This window comes from Mus musculus, chromosome 17 (assembly GCF_000001635.26).
Source record: "Mus musculus strain C57BL/6J chromosome 17, GRCm38.p6 C57BL/6J".
In the NCBI taxonomy this organism is placed as follows: domain Eukaryota; kingdom Metazoa; phylum Chordata; class Mammalia; order Rodentia; family Muridae; genus Mus; species Mus musculus.
Genome location: NC_000083.6, coordinates 30,846,955 through 30,863,370, shown reverse-complemented (window position 1 = coordinate 30,863,370; position 16,416 = coordinate 30,846,955). Strand labels below are relative to the sequence as shown.

Below are 16,416 nucleotides of genomic sequence, written 5' to 3'. Positions count from 1 at the left end.
TTTCCTGAAATTCCTGCCCCCAACATTTTCTCACTCCCAAGATAAGCTTGTCTATTCCTTTAAATGGAGGCCAGAAAGCTCCCTTAAGCTCTTAGCACCAAGCCTACAGTTATCTACTGTGAGCATCTGTCTTAGTTAGGGTTTCTATTAATGAAACACTGGGACCAAAGAGCAAGCTGGGGAGGAAAGGATTTGTTTGGCTTACACTTCCACATCACTGTTCATCTCTGAAGGAAGTCAGGACAGGAACTCAAACAGGGTAGAAACAAGGAGGCAGGTGCTGATGCAGAGGCCATGGAGAGGGGTTGCTTACTGGCTTGCACTGCCTGCTTTTCTATAGAACCCAGGATCACCAGCCCAGGGGTGGCCCCATCCACAATGGCCTGGGCCCTCCCCCATCAATCACTAACTAAGAGCGTACCCTACAGGCTTGCCTACAGTCCAATCTTATGGAGGCATTTTCTCAATTGAGGTTCCCTCCACTCAAATGACTTGTGTCAAGTTGGCTTAAAACCACTCAGCACAGCATCTATGGTCACTCACTCCTTCCTTGCTGTGCTTGTTACAGTGGGAGAGGTGGCCAGGGACCATTCCGCCTGCTCTGCACAGTCTCTCCACTGTGACACACATATCCCTCCCACCTTTTCTAACCCCCTGCTGGTATCCGTAGACTCTCCCTTCCCCCTCCTTCTCCCCTCCCCCTCCCTCCTCTCTCTCTCTCTCTCTCTCTCTCTCTCTCTCTCTCTCTCTCTCTCTCTCTCTCGTGTGTGTGTGTGTGTGTGTGTGTGTGTGTGTGTTGTGTGTGTGTCTGTCTGTCTGTCCGTCCGTCCTTTCCTCCCTCGATCCACCAGTATTTGAACAGGCTTCTCTTATCATTTAAAGAGAAAACAAATCCTTCCTTCCATCTTACAGTGTATTTCTTTTCTTCAAAGTCTGATTATTTCTTAAGAGTACTGGCCATATCATCCATACAAATTCTCTCTCTCTCTCTCTCTCTCTCTCTCTCTCTCTCCCTCTCTCCCTCCCTCTCTCCATTCTTTTCTTTCTCCCCTCTCACTCATCTCAAAATCAAGTTCCCACCTGCACCCCTGGGACTTCTATTCCAATTGGGATCTTCCTGAGAAATGCAGCCAGCCATTTGGGGTTCCTCTGGCTTGACCTCTGGCTCCCCTGGTATTACTTATGACCCCCTTCTCTTTCTGGGGCCCATGCTTTCCTGCTCTCCCTTTCCAGAGCTGTTTGGAGGAGGGTCCCGGTTTGTGTGTTCTGGAGGAGGGTGCTCAGGGAAACTGCAGACTCCCTGTGAGGATGGCTGGGGGGAGGGGGTGGGGGAGAATTACCAGGTTGTGCACTCTGGAGGTCACTGGAGGTTGGGACTTCCTGCATCAGCTGTTGGCATTGAGTGGGTCACACAGACAGATACACAGCCACATCTGTGAGAGAGGAGGCTGAGCCCAAAGGCAGAGCTTGGAGGGAGGGGCTGGCACAAGAAGGGAACCAAGGAAGTGGAGGAAGGAAGCCAAGGTCTAAAATAGTTTCCAGGAATCAGAGAGATGGTTCAGCAGTTAACAGCACTTACTGCTCTTCCGGGGGACCAGAGTTCGGTTCCTAGAACCTACAACGAGTGGCTCGTAACTATCTTTAACTCCAGCTTCAAGAGGGGTTATCAGATTGCTTCTTCTGACCCTGTGTGGACACTAGCATGCATGTGGCACACACATATAAGATAGGAAGGACAGAAGGAAAGAAGGAAGGAAGGAAGGAAGGAAGGAAGGAAGGAAGGAAGGAAGGAAGGAAGGAAAGGAGGGAGGGAGGGAGGGAGGGAGGGAGGGAGGGAGGAAGGGAGGGAGGGAGGGAGGGAGGGAGGAAGGGCAAGCCTTCAGACTTGCCATCCTAGCTGCAGCCAAGGGAACGAAGTTAGCAGAAATGTCATTAACAGGGGTGGCCTTGGAGAAAGTGGTTTTGGTGGTTTCTGATGGCTGACCAAATTACAAGGGCCTAGACAGTTGGCAGCCATATTTGAGGCTAGAATTTTAAGAGGTGTGGCTGACTATGAGCAAGGCTGGTAGCTAAAGTCTCCTCTCATGTGAAGGCAGGGCAGAACTGCCTGTTATCCCTGACAAGGTTTTTCGCTCAGTAGAGTGGGTTCCCCTACTGTTCTGAAACTCAGGCACCCTTCTTGCCCCCCCCCCTGCCCCCGCCAGCCCTCTTTGTGGCTTTTCCCAGGCAGGCTCTGCCTGTGGGCTCAGCCTCCTCTCTCACAGGTGTGGCTGTGTGGCCAGTCAGGACTTCCTGCATTGGCTGTTGGCATTGATTGGTCACATAGACAGATACACAACCTGGTAATTCTCCCCCTGAGCACCCTCCTCCAGAACACACAAACCTGGATCCGCCACCAAACAGCTTGGGAGAGGGAGAGCAAGAAAACATGGGTCCCAGAAAGAGAAGGGGGGAGGCGGGGTCATAAGTAATACCAGAGGAAAAAGCCAAATAACTGGCACGAGGCAGGGAGTTTTTCCTGGTTCCTTTCCAATCCTGAACATCTATTAACCCTTGGCCCACTTTTCCACCTTGACAAACAGCAACTCTTAGGGCTGTTCTCAAAATGAGCGTTCAGAAATTGCAGCCGGTTGGTGGCATTGCTCCAAACACTCACACACACACACACACACACACACACACACTCACAGGGGGTGGGAGGGGACGGGGAGGGGAACGAGGCAACATAACAGGACAAAATGACACATCTCCTTGCTTCAGCACCAGTCCCTCTAAGTGAGAAATCTTGATTCATGTTGGTGAATACGGTGGTAGCGATATCTGCTACAACAGACGGCTATGGCTTAGGGAGACACGGGAGGGGGGCTTGGGGGGATTGGTATCTAAATGGCACCAGGCTCCAGACTGATTTAAGCATTTGGAAAATGATTGTTGCTGCAGGGTTCGATCTAATACAGAGGTGCGAGGCCTGGGGAGCATGCCCGGCCTCCACCATCATGTCATTAGCACACATGAGTCTCTCCCGGCATCAAGTGACAAAAGGCAGCTATTAATTAGAAGGTGTCACAAAGGAGTCAACTGTTTAGCTTGACAGCTGCCTCCCTATGGCTTATCCCTGTTAGTTTAGACACATCCCTACATGTAGGGGACATACACACACACACACACACTCACATACCAGAAGCCAAATCATGTGTACACGGCACCCTGAGAATGGTACACAGGGGTGGGGTGGGCAGCCAAAAATTCCTTTGTGGGCCATGAGAACCACAGCTTTAGAGAGAGTGAAAATTCCACGTGTTCAAGCCTGCCAGGGAACACTAGCAGAAGACAAAGGCCCTCTGGGTCTGCAGAGTCTGCTGGAAAGTAAGTGCACACATCAAAGAAGGAGCCGTGTGGCTGAAACAAACAGCACAGGGTCACCGATGCCGCGAACGTGACCATTTTCATCATCCAGTCTAATTGTCCGCATGGCTGAGCTCATCAACTGTCACAGAAATCATCTTGAAGGGGGCCTGAAAATACCAGGTGAGGCTCTGTGGTGTCTGACACAGCCCCTTCAAGTGTGCTGAACCAAATCAACAACAACAAGGCAAGTGCAAGCAGTGCTGGCTAGGATGCTGGGGTGTGTGTGTGTGTGTGTGTGTGTGTGTGCGTATGAGAGGTGTGCATATATGTCTGTGTATGTTGGGATGGGTATATTTGTATGTATGTATATGTGCATGTATGTGTATGTGTGCATATGTGTGTGTTTGTGTATGTACATGTATATGTGTGTGCACGAGTGTGTGTGTGTGTGTATGTATATGTGTGTAGGTGTGTATGTCTGTATATGTGTGTATGTGTGTATGCATATGCATGTATGTATATGTCTGTGTGCACATGTGTGTATATGTGTCTGTGTGCACATATGTGTATGTATGTGTGTGCATATGCATGTGTGTGTGTGTAATAAAGGATGTCACCTGTCCTTGTGGCATCATGGATCTCAAAGTCACCTAAGCCTCAGAAGAAGGGGCCTGATGGGAGATACCCCAGACAATGTAAGATACCATAGACATTATATGGTGATAAAAATATTTACATGTGGATAAATTTATTTTTAATTCATTACATTTATTTATTTATTGTGGGGGTGGGGGTGCTTGCACGCCACAGCACACATGTGGAAGTCAAAGGGTAACTAACTGGAATTTATTCTCTTCCTACACTTTGGGTTCTGGGATTTGAACTCGGGTCACCAGCCTTAGTCACAAGTGTCTTTACTCTGAGCTGCCATCTTGCCAGGCTCCAGGCTCCTCCTACTTGTGATGACACTTTGGCCTCATTGTTGACAGCGCTGTGTTTTACTTTAACATGGGGGCTGTTATTTTTAAAGCCGCTTACTTAAATGTTTTGAGAGAAAAGAATAAGCTGGTGTTTATCATAGTGGCTACGGAAGAAGACCCACGATCAGGAGATGAGTTGATACCAAAGGAGCTATTGTTAATATCAAAGAGTCCTTATCAGCCTGGACGCTGCCCGCAGAGTCACATCAGACAGGCGTGGGGGTGGGACGAGGAGCTCCCTGTTTTTCAGATGTGGCCAAGTGATGTGGAACAGGAAAGTAATTTGTCCCTTGTGTCAAGAGGAGGAAAAGGAAGCTGGGACTCTATTGCTGTGTACAAAGAGGTGACCCCCAGGCTTCTAAGCAACAAAGCAGAAATCAATCACAGATAAGGGTGTGGGTGTGCGTGTCTAGAAAGGGTAGTGTTGGCTTGAATTCAGTGTGGACTTTCTAAGGTGCAGCCCTGAGAGAAAATACAAAAGTCGCATGGACGTAGAAGGAAAAAGAACGTGAAAGGGGTTTTGTCTTACTGGTGGGCAGCACTAAAATGCACATCTAAAAACTCAAACATCTTTAAGAAGAATTTAGCGACTGTGGAGATTGCTCGGTGCTCAACCACACTTGCCGCTCCTATGGAAGGCCCAGGTGTGGTGAACAGCGCCTACACTAGGTGGTTCCCAACTGCCTGTAATGCCAGCTCTAGATGACCCAACACTCTTCCGAGCATCTGCACACACGTGGTGCACACCCATACTCTCATGCCCATGCACATGCATATAAAATAAGTCTTTAAGATATTTATTTTTATATTTTAATTCTGTGTACCTCTGTGTGCATGCGCGCAGTGCCTGTGGATGTCAGAATGGGGCGTCCGATCTCCTGGATCTACTACCACATGTAAGTTCTTGTGAAGGTAGGAATTCACATGGTTGGTGCTGTAAATCCAGAAGGTATTAAGGCATTTTGGAAATGTGTGCAGCAGGGCTGGCAAGATGGCTCAGTGGGTAAAGCACTTGCTGGGCAGGCCTGACAACCTGAGTTCAATCCTCACAACCGACATAAAGATAGGAGGAAAGAAGCAACTCCATAAAGCCGGTCCTCTGACTCCTGGCCCCATGTGCCCTCTCTCTCTCTCTCTCTCTCTTGCATCCACACACACATGTAATTATTGATTTTTAAAAGAATATGCATCCAACACATGAATGTGTATGCACAGAGGGCACGTGAATACATACTTTAAAGGCATGGTAGTTATTTAAGTTCCATTTATAAGAAGTAGCTGACCAGATAGAGCATATAGCTCAGGAAATTGTCACCAGGGAAGGAGCCATGCAGGGAAACAGTGCATCTCAGACCCCAGGAGGTCCTGCTGAGCCTTCTTCCACAGGGACACCCTGCATCCACTGTGACACCCTGCATCCACTGTGACACCTTGCATCCACTGTGATACCCTGCATCCACGGGGACACCCTGCATCCACTGTGACACCTGGCATTCACTGTGATACCCTGCATCCACGGGGACACCCTGCATCCACTGTGACACCTTGCATCCACTGTGACACCCTGCATCCATGGGGACAACCTGCATCCACGGAGCCCATCCTTGGCCTTCATGTGAGGAGGCTCCTATAGCCTGTTGCGCCTTTCATCCGGCTGCCTTCACTCAACATTATCTTTATGAGATTTACCAGTTATTGCTGTGAGTAACAACGGTTCCTCTAAAACCAAAAAGAGTGAACCTCAAAACTTTCTGGCAGATGAAGGTATTGGGGTGCTGAGTGTAAAGACACCCCAATCCCTCCCTCTAGCTGAGAACAATTTGCAGTTACATTGCCTGCACTGTGGTAAGACAGACCTTACAAGCTCCATGGCACCAGACCAGCAACTTTCTTGTAGGATTCTTCTACAACAGAAGGATGGGCGATACAAAGCAGCCAAGCACCTTCTGGGAGACGGGAACCCCCCTGCCCCCCCCCAAGTTCACTCAGCTTTTCAAGTCTGATTTTCTAACCCCAATAGGCAGTTTGGGGCACACCCTCTAGAATCTCACAGTGGGGCTTTATTTTCTTCATTACCTCTTATTTGTTGTTGGTGGGCACGTGTGATGGTGCGTCATGTGTGAGTGCTTGTAAGGGAGGGCAGAGGGCAGAGGCCAGGGTCAGGAATCTTCCTCTAGCTCCACATTATTGGTAAGCCTTTTAAGGGTTTGTTTACTTATATTTTATGTACTTGAATGCTCATATACATGTATGTGTGTGTGTATATACGTACTTACACACACACACACACACACACACACACACACACATCAGATGTGTGCCTGGAGCTTGCAGATGTCAGATGCCCTGGAACTAGAGCTCCAAATGGTTGTGAAGCAATGTGTAGGTGCCAGGAACCAGACCTGGGTCCTTTGCAAGAGCTGCCATTGCTCATAACTGTGGAGCCCTCTCTCTACCTTCTCTCCTAGATAAAGTCTGTCTCTGTACCTGGGGCTTGCTGATTTGACTAGCCTGGCTAGCCAGCAAGCCCTGCCCCAAGATCCTCCCATCTCAGAAACCTCCCTCCAGAACTGTCAGGCCCGGATTTGCTGACGTAGGTGCTGAGAATCTAACTCTGGTCCTCCAGCACATTCCCGAATGACCCGAATGACCGTATCCTCAGTCCTGTCTTGGCTTCCCCATCAACAGGTAAAACTAACCCTTTCACCACCGGTCACGGTTTGGTCATGTGGGTGGACAGGAAAGGGGAGGGTTTGGCCATTGCACTGTTGGGGGAATGTGACAAGAAGGATTTCAAAAGACTGTGTATATTCCTGGAACTCTGAGAGGCTCTTCCCAGCACCCACCAGCTATAAGACCACATGCCTTTATGGAGTATACATTCAGCATGCAATGCTGCCACGCAGCTGCAGCTTCCAAGTTAGCCTTCTCCTGTGAGCACCACCTACCTTGGGGGTTAAAGAACCCGGTCATCCAGAACACGTTAGGCCTCCCCTCAAATATCCATGTCGAGAACTGGGCGTTCCTTTCCAGAAGTTCGGTGAACCAGAAGCCCAGGGTGGAGGAGTCCCAGGACACCCTCTTCCAAAGCTGAGGTATACGAGCATCATACATGTTATCCAACGCATCTCTCAAGTTCTGAAGATGACAAGGGTGAAACATGTGACCCAGGATGCTGGGAGAGGTGGCTCAGTGACTAAGATCACAGTTGCTCTTTGCAGAGGACCTGAAGTTGGCTCCCAACACCCATGCCAGGCAGCTCAATACTGCCTGCAAATCCAGCTTTGGGGATCATATGCCCTCTTCTTCATAGCCACAGGTACCTGCACGTGTGTGCACATACTACACACACAACTCGGACACATACACGATTCAAACGGAAAATAAGATCTTTTCAAAATAGTGGTTTTATGGACTAGAGAGGTGCCTGGGCTGTTAAAAGCACTGGCTGCTCTTGCAGAGGACCTGGGTTCAGTTCCTGGTATCCACACAGTGGCTCACAACTCTCTGTAACTTCAGTTCTAAGATCTTCTGGCCTCAGTGGGTTCTATACATATATAGTACATATACTTACATGCAGGCAAAACACACACACACATTTTATATATATAATATATGTGGATATATATTATATAATAATGTGTGTATGCATGTATATATTATGTATATATGCATGTCTATGTGCATATATATGTATATATACATGCATATATATGCATATATATGTATATATATACATACATATATATATATTAAAGATAATGGTTTTAAAAACACATGAATAGGAATCATTGCTGGGGAGCTGGGAAGCTAGCTCAGTTGGTAAACCTTGTGAGCATGAGGCCCTGAGATTCTCAGAACACACATAAAAATATCTGGGTGTGCTGAGACACAATTACAATCCTAGTACGAGGGAGGGAGAGGCAGGAGGATCTCCAGAGGTCACTGGCCAGTTACCCCAGTCTAATGGGGACAGCCAGGACCCAGGGAGAGGCCCTGCCTCACAAATGAAGGTGTCTGAGGGATGACCTCTGAGGTTGCCCTCTGCCCTCAACACGCAGGAGCTCACACGTGTGTGGGCTCGCCCACCTCACTCATGATGATCGTCCCTTCGATAGCCAGTTTTAGGTCACTCAGGCTGCTGCGGAGGATTGAGATGACTTTCTGCATCCTGTCAATTTCCTGTCTAAGAAATATGTTCATTGAGTTCAGGTGCCCCATCTTCATCAAGCGAGCTTTCACCTGAAACAAAGTAGCGCTCTTTAAAATGTTACCATCATTTAAACACACACACACACACACACACACACACACACACACACACACACAAAATCGTTCTTCATTTCTCTTCCAAATGACCTCTCGTGTTCACAAATCTTTCTCTTCCTCTGGATGTGTCTCCCTGCTAGACCCAATGAACTAGAAAACATCTCTTGCAGAACCAGACTGACTGTTAAATCCCCCATTTTCTGAGCTTCAAAAACTTCTGTTCAACTTAAATGACTTTTATTTCCCACTGATTGTACTTAGTTGATAATTGGAAACGTTCTTTAAAAGGCTGAAAGAAAATTGTACCTATTTCCTCTTCCAGATGATTTAAGTGTTAAGTGTCAGCTAAATATTCTTTTGAAATCTAACCTTCGCAAGAGTGCAGCGGGACTTTCTCTCCTCCTCTTACCTTTACAAAGTTGTTATTAGAGATGTCGCAAAAAGTTAAGACAACCCAAATCTTTACAGAACAGTCACCAGCAGTGGATACAATTAACTATGGATCATGGTTGCCTCGGCTGCAGACACTAAAAATGGCTCTCCCTAATCTAATCGGTGAAAATATTTGGCTTCGTGGGAGAGCCATTAAGTGACCTGTCACTTGTTCCTGTTGGCATTGGCATATCATGTATTGACCTTGTTAAGGAGATCAATACCAAAGCCTCTCGTTGTGGAAACAGTAAATTACAATGATTAATTAATTAATTAATTAATAAGCCAATATACATTTCAGTTTAGTGATAAATGCCAGGAAGAGACTGGCTGTGGGCACCAGCAGGAACTCATGGGAGGACTTAAACAGCCCAAGAGGTGCTGGGATGGAAGGGTTACAGAGACAGAAAATAGAAGGTTTGACTCAAGAATGAGACCAAAGAGCCACCAGGAGGCCAGCAGCTGAGGGGCTTCTTGCCAGAGATGCCCTCGGCCCTTCCTGAGACCTGGGGTGGTAGCAGGCAGCGGCCATCTCTGCTGTATGGCAGCCGAGTCATTCTCAGTGAGTTAAAGATGAAGGCAGGAAACAGTTACATAAAAGCCAGGGGCCTGAGCTGGGTCCACCTGAGTGGGGCAGAGCCAAGAACACCAACGTCACAGTCTACCGGGCCAGTAGAGGGCCACAACCTGGTCCCCATACCAACTTGAGGTTTTCTCCTAACTCCATCATTTACAATTAAAAAAAAAAGTGTGTGTGTGTTCTGTGTGTATGTGTCCATGTGTCTATGTGTGTGTACCTGTCTGTGTGCCTGTGTGTGTGCCTGTCTGTGTGTGTGCCTGTGTCTATGTGTGTGTGTGTGTACCTGTCTGTGTGCCTGACTGTGTGTGTGTGCCTGTCTCTGTGTGTGCCTGTGTCTATGTGTGTGTGTGTGTGTGTGTGTGTGCCTGTCTGTGTGTGTGTGTGTGTCTGTGTGCATCTGTGTGTTTCTGTGTCATGTGCATATATGCCTTCAGCAGTCAGAAGATTCCCTAAGGTTACAAGTGGTGTTGAGTTGCCCTACATGGGTCCTGGGGATGGAACTCAGATCTTCTGTAAGAGCAACAAGTGTTCCTAACTCATCTCCCAGGCTCTAAAACCTTCGTTTTTATTTTCTTTGTTTGTTATCTATTTATTTATCTATAGGATCTCAGGCTGGCATAAAACTCAGCATAGAGCTGAGGATGACCTTGAACGTCCAATGCTCCAGCCTCTGCCTCCTGAGTGCTAGGATGACAGGTGTGCGCCACCACAGCTAGTTTAGGCAAGGCTGGGAACTGAAGCCAGGGCCTTATGCATGCCAGGCAGGCACTGTCACAGCTCAGCCACGCCTTCTTTGTCTTTTTTGGCTCAGGGTGTTCTGTCTCCATCCCGAAGTGGGCATCACACACAGCATCCTTTGTCCATGACTACAGTGTGGCAATTCATTCTTTGGGGAAAGAGAAATAAGAAAGACCACTTCAATCCCACAGATGGGACTTGAAGCCCACATATGGGCCACAAGATAAAAGGAACATTCCAGAAATCTATCCTGTCATGTGGTAACTACCTCCAACTAACTACCTTGTCCTGAGCTTTGGGTGTTAAATTCTCTCTCTCTCTCTCTCTCTCTCTCTCTCTCTCTATGTCTCTGTCTCTGTATCTCTCTGTGTGTGTGTCTCTATCAATGTCTCTGTGTCTCTCTGTGTATGGGGTGGCATTTACATGTATGTATGTATACCATGTGCATGCAGGTGCCTGCAGAGGCCACAAGAGGGCATCAGATCCCCTGGAACTGGAGTTGTGAGCTACTTGATATTGGTGCTGGGAACTGAACCAAGAGAAATGGCAGTGCTCTAACTGATGAGCCATCTCTCCAGCTCCCAGCTGCAGGTTTTAACAGAGAGTCTTGTTAGTCATAATGGATTGCACCTGTAGTCCCAGCTACTCAGGAAATAAAGGCAGGAGGAGGATTACTTAAGCCCAAGAATTCTAGGTTGGCCCAGGCAACATAGCATGACCAAAATTTTTTTAATTAAAATAATAATAATAATAATAAAAACAGAAGGGAACACCCTAGAAAAGAGCATAATTATAATACTGACTGTGTTTCATGCATGATTAAGATTCCAGCATAAGCCGTTTACTGATAAAGCCAGAGACTTGCTGTGGTCTCCTACAGAAGCCTCATAGTGCTTCTGGGAGTGACTGTCTACGGTAATGGGGCTCCATTTGTACTGTAGGAGCTAATGGCATAATTAGGTTTCAATTTACAGACTTCGCTTGACTGCTACATTTTCAATAACATGCTTCTGTAAAATAAAGCAAAGAGGGTTGGAGGGGTGACTCTGGGGGTAAAGATGCATGCAGCGAAAGCTAACAGCCTGAGTTTGATCCCTAGGACCCAGGCGATAGGAGGGGAGAACCAACTCCTGTAGGGTGAACTCTGACCTCCACATGGACGTTATGTGCTGTGTGTGGGGACAGAAAAAACGACCTCCCCATGTCTCAGGATCTTCCAGCAGGAAGGGCATGGCTCACCTCATGAGGCACATAGTTAGGGGGCAGCTTGCTGAGCATGTCCTCAGACAGCCTGTAGACAATGGCCTCGCGCGTCTCGCCCACACCACCACCGCTCTCTTTCGGTTGAATGTTGGTGATGGTTTCAAGAACGTCGGAAGCTGTGTTACTCTGATACCTGACAGGAAAGAGTGGCTGCTCAGAATGAGGAAGGCAAACGTCGGCTTCAGAGGGATCTCAAAAGACAAAGCCAGCCGTGGAGGAGGAGGAGGAGGAGGAGGAGTAGAAGAAGAAGAAGAAGAAGAAGAAGAAGAAGAAGAAGAAGAAGAAGAAGAAGAAGATAGGAAAGAAAAGAAATGTAGAGATGTTACTGTCAGCCTTCAGGAATGAGAGCACTTGGGTTTCTGTTGGCTTCTGACGTGACATCAGAAAACATGACAGCACCAGTGTCCATCCCCAATAAAGAGATTCCTTCATTGCCTTTGGTGACCCCAATGACTGTCACACAAGCAGCTTGCACACCTCCAATCCTCCACAGCTCAGGAACGGGTGCAAGCGTCTATCAGAATATGACAGCCCATTACACCGAGCAGAACCACTTTTTTTTCCTCCCTCATTGGACTATGAGCCGCTCAGTTTTTGTTTATGTTTATATGGCTTCCATGGCGACCTATTATTAACCATCTGTCCTACCTACTCGAATGTGGCTGCCCATCTTGAAAGCTCTCAGTTGGGACTGAAGGGATGCCTCCATCAGTCAAGTGCTCCCCATGCAAGCAGGAAGCCCCGAGTTCAGGTCCCCAGCATCCACATAAGATACCACAGGACAGACAATGTTGGAGGAACACCTCTAGACTGGGAGCTATGTCATCAGTTGCACGGGTGCTGGCCATAGGAGAGATTAACTACAAGTGGATTCTGGGGGATGGAGATGCTCAAGACTTTGATGGCAGGGAGGGCAGGAAGGGCAGGGAGGGTCACACAGTTCTGTAAACTTTCTGCACTTTGACGCTCCACTTAAACTTAGGGAATCTAAGGAGGGCAGATTATACTTTGTTGAGAGGACTTTTTTTTCTTCAAGAACCAAAGAGGAGAAAAGTACCATATCTTTGGAGAAGAACAGAGGAGCGAGCCACCGACAGGCTGCTACTTGAGACGATTCTAAAGGTCACACTGGGGCGAGGAGCGAAAATGAGGCCCATGCGACTTCTGAGATGTGGGAAAGAATGTGCCAGTGCCTGGGGGAACCTAAACAAGCTTCATGGGGTAAAGTGCCAAAGTGTAAATCTGATTGTGGGGAAAAAAACCAAAAAAACAAAAAAAACCAAAAACCCAAAAAAACAACAACAACAAAAAAACCCCACACACAAGATAAAATTAAAATTCTGAAGTGTCAGGAGGGGAGCACTTTGAGTTAATGTTCCTTAAGAATGTATTTACTTATTTACTTGTTTATCTGTGTGTGTGTGGGGGGGGGACAGAGAGAGAGAGAGAGAGAGAGACAGAGAGACAGAGAGAGAGAGAATAGTGCTTACAAAGGCCAGAGAGAGTATTGGATCCCCTGGGGCTGAACTTACAAGCTGTTATGATTATTTAAAAATAAATGTATGACTTCTGAATGAGAAGAGAGAAGAACCTGAATTGACAAAGGGCTAAAAAGGAGGAAGAGAGGCAACACGGATGACTGGGAAGACAGCTCAGGGGGAGGAGTGTTTGCCGTGCTAGCGTAAGGACCTGAGTTCGAGTCCTCCGCCCTCCCACAGAAACTTGGCATGGTTCTGTGTGTAGACCCAGGCAGATCACCGGAGCTCACTGGCCAGCCAATCTAGCCAGAATGGTCCGTTTCGGGTTCAGCGAGACCGGTCTCAAAAACTAAGGTAGAGAGCGATTGAGGAAGACATCTTGACGGTGACCTCCTCTGGCCTCCACACACAGGCAAATGAACCCACAAAATACTTAGGCACACATGCACACACTGTGCAAACATGCACAGACCACACACACACACACACACACACACACAATTTTTAAGCAAAAGAAAAGCAAAATCTTATGTTGACTCTTTGTACTTTAAACAGCTTAAATATTCATTTATATTTTACTCTCTATATATATTCCAAATGCAATAAAGAAGTTTAAAAAAACATCCTGTAACTGTATTGCTAACAATAGATCCTACCAAGAACCTATGAAAAGCCACATAGTGATAAAAACGAAGAAGTAGTTCTATCTCCACTGATAAGGTGAGATGTCCAGAACTCAGAATAAAATGGTATAAGAACCAGTTATGAGCCAGGAGTGGTTCCTGCCCATGATCCCAGTACTTGGGAGGCTGAGGCAGGACGACAGCCATGAGCTTAAGTCCAACTTGGTGTATGCTCCAGACTACAGAGTATTTTGTTTGTTATGTCACATAATAACAAACCCACAAAAAACAAGAGACAAAGCAAAACAAGAAACTATGCTTCTATCTTCTCTGTGTGTGTGTGTTTGTGTTTATGTATGTATGTATGTATGTATGTATGTATGTATGTGTGTATATGCTTGAATGGGTGTATGTATGTGTTTATGTATAATGTGTGTGTATGTATATGTGTGTGCAGGTACATGAAAGTCAAGAAGAGTACTTTGACAGTGGTGTTTCTTCATGGTAAAGCTTTTTCTGTAATCACCACCTTTCCTTTCATATTCTTCCCTGTTGCTTATTCTAAGACGGTATGACTTTTCATGATACTGTTAGGAAAATATGATTTCACAACAAGATTGCAGAACCACCTCCTTCCTGAGACACTCCCCTACCCCCACAGGCAGAGACCATCTCAAGTGGTGCAAAGAATCTGTCAGGGATGAATCAGTGGCAAATGTTTAGAGGGCGCTGAGATGTACCTCACAAACTGTGCCAGCCAGAACGGCCTGCGACTGGCGGCTGCTGTTTCTCTTCGGTGTAAGGGAAGAGGGTGACACCATTTTCTCTCAGCATCCCTAGGTGTGAATTAAACATCCTTCTGTGGGACCAATGTGTAACTGTCAGACATCTAAGGGGCTACTGATAGCACATCCTGCCTTCCACTGGTGAAGGAGCTGTGCTCCGTGGGAGCCAGAGGAGCCTGTGGAGCCTGTGACTGACCTCATTTGTGAGTGGAGGGCATGCCCCTGCCTCCAGCAGTCCTGACATGATGAGCAGCTGCAATACCTCATGTGGATCCAGGCACGTATGCAACCTTACATGGAGTTGTGGCCCACGTTTCATGCACATTGGGCTTTCTGTCTGTGGGCATTGCAAGAGCTCTCGTGTAGTTTGAGAAATGCCTCTAGTTTGTCCTTTACATGTGTGAATTTCAAAATAAAGGAGTAAAAACAAAAAAAAAAAGGTTTAGTTGTATTCATGTGTGCACTGTGTGTGCATGTGTATACATGCTCGTATGTGCGAGTGTGTGTGTGTGTGTGTGTGTGTGTGTGTGTGTGTGTGTGTAATAGCCACAGAGGCCAGAAGAGGGTGTCATGTTCCCTGGAGCTGGAGTTAGCAGGCTGTTGTAACCTGACTGACAGGTAGGTTGGGAAGCAAACCCTGATTTTCCGGAAGAGCAGCAAGTACACTTGACCACTGAGCCGTCTCTCCAGTTCCCAAAACTGATTTTTAATAAGTGAAAAAATTATCACTTAAAATTGCTTTTTTTGGTGTGAGCAACGCCTACTTAGGTATTTAGAGGTTTCTAGATTGCATTGAAATACATTTATTTTAAAGGTGGAAAGGAACACACACACACGAAACTGAACATATGAGATATGATATAGGAACGGACCACCTTAATAAAGTGGTGCAGAAGGCATCTGCAACCCATTCCTGAATTTTGAGTGCAATCTGTAGCATGTGCGCGTTGACTTCTCTTGGCATGTAGCAAAGGGACATGTCACAATCCAGGTTTAAAGTCATGCAAAATCTAACGAAACTACAAAGTAATTCAGGAGAGGCAAAGTCTATCTAAATAGCTAACTAGACAACACAAGGAAGTGAATCACGGCCTAATAGCTGCAAGTTATGATACCCAGGGTTCAGAGATGTGGATCCGGGTGTGATTCACATGAGTCCTGACCTCCCTCTGGGGTTAGCTGCAGGAAAGACAGAAGACGTGGATGAATCACTCTTACAGAAACAGAGAGGCCACCATGACTGGCCTCTGACAAAGCACCGCTAAGTACCAGACAAGCTGGGTTGTATCAAACCCCCAGCTTTCTCCTGAACACCCCATATGCACGTTTCCCCCCACACTCCTAGAGCTCTCTGCGCCATACACTGAACACTCTCCTGAGTTGTTCATTGGCCCATGTCCTTCAGCAACATCAAAGTCTTCACTCTTGCCAACCTAGAATCCTAACACCCTCAGAAGCTGCCCCCTGCCATTGTCACATCCGCCTTCTGTAGGCATTGTTCCCCACGCTCTGGGTGTGCTAGCTGTACATTCTGTACTCACGCACATCTTCACAGCCCTCCCTGGCTGCTCCAGCCACTGTGTCTTGGTCCTTACCTCCACCCACACCCCCCCACCCTAAGCGGACAGTGGTACATCTTCTAGGCATAACTAGAAAACTACCTCTGTCATCGGCTGCCTTTGATCCATAAATTGGGATTTATTGGGGGTTTGCGTTTCTTCTTTGCCTCTATGGGGCCTGTATGCACCATGGCGTTGTATACATAACTTGATTTTAGAGTTTATCAGATTGTCTTACGTATTTACCATCCATCCATTTCCCTAATAGGCAAGGAGCTCGGAGGAAGAGAACTGTGTCTTCCTCATCTTCATGTTCCCGAGCTGCCCAGACGGTGAGTTCTCAATAAATATTTGTTTGTTG

The 16,416-nt window shown here is 47.1% G+C and overlaps 1 protein-coding gene and 1 long non-coding RNA gene across 6 annotated transcripts in view; one reads left to right on the top strand and one right to left on the bottom strand.

The window, feature by feature from the left end:
• The window catches only part of Dnah8 (dynein, axonemal, heavy chain 8), a 248,828-nt gene that overhangs the window by 12,392 nt on the left and 220,020 nt on the right, over nt 1–16,416 (bottom strand). For all 5 annotated transcript variants that reach the window (XM_030249467.1, NM_013811.3, XM_006523588.3 and 2 more), the window contains 3 exons: nt 11,587–11,743; nt 8,418–8,570; nt 7,277–7,466 (listed from right to left, as the gene is read on the bottom strand). In XM_030249467.1, the coding sequence (XP_030105327.1) occupies nt 7,277–7,466; nt 8,418–8,570; nt 11,587–11,743 (500 nt within the window). The remainder of the gene's footprint in view (nt 1–7,276; nt 7,467–8,417; nt 8,571–11,586; nt 11,744–16,416) is intronic.
• On the top strand, nt 5,160–14,917 carry Gm41561. The gene is made up of 3 exons (XR_876733.2): nt 5,160–6,518; nt 6,797–7,016; nt 14,543–14,917. It is a non-coding gene; the product is annotated as a predicted gene, 41561 (long non-coding RNA).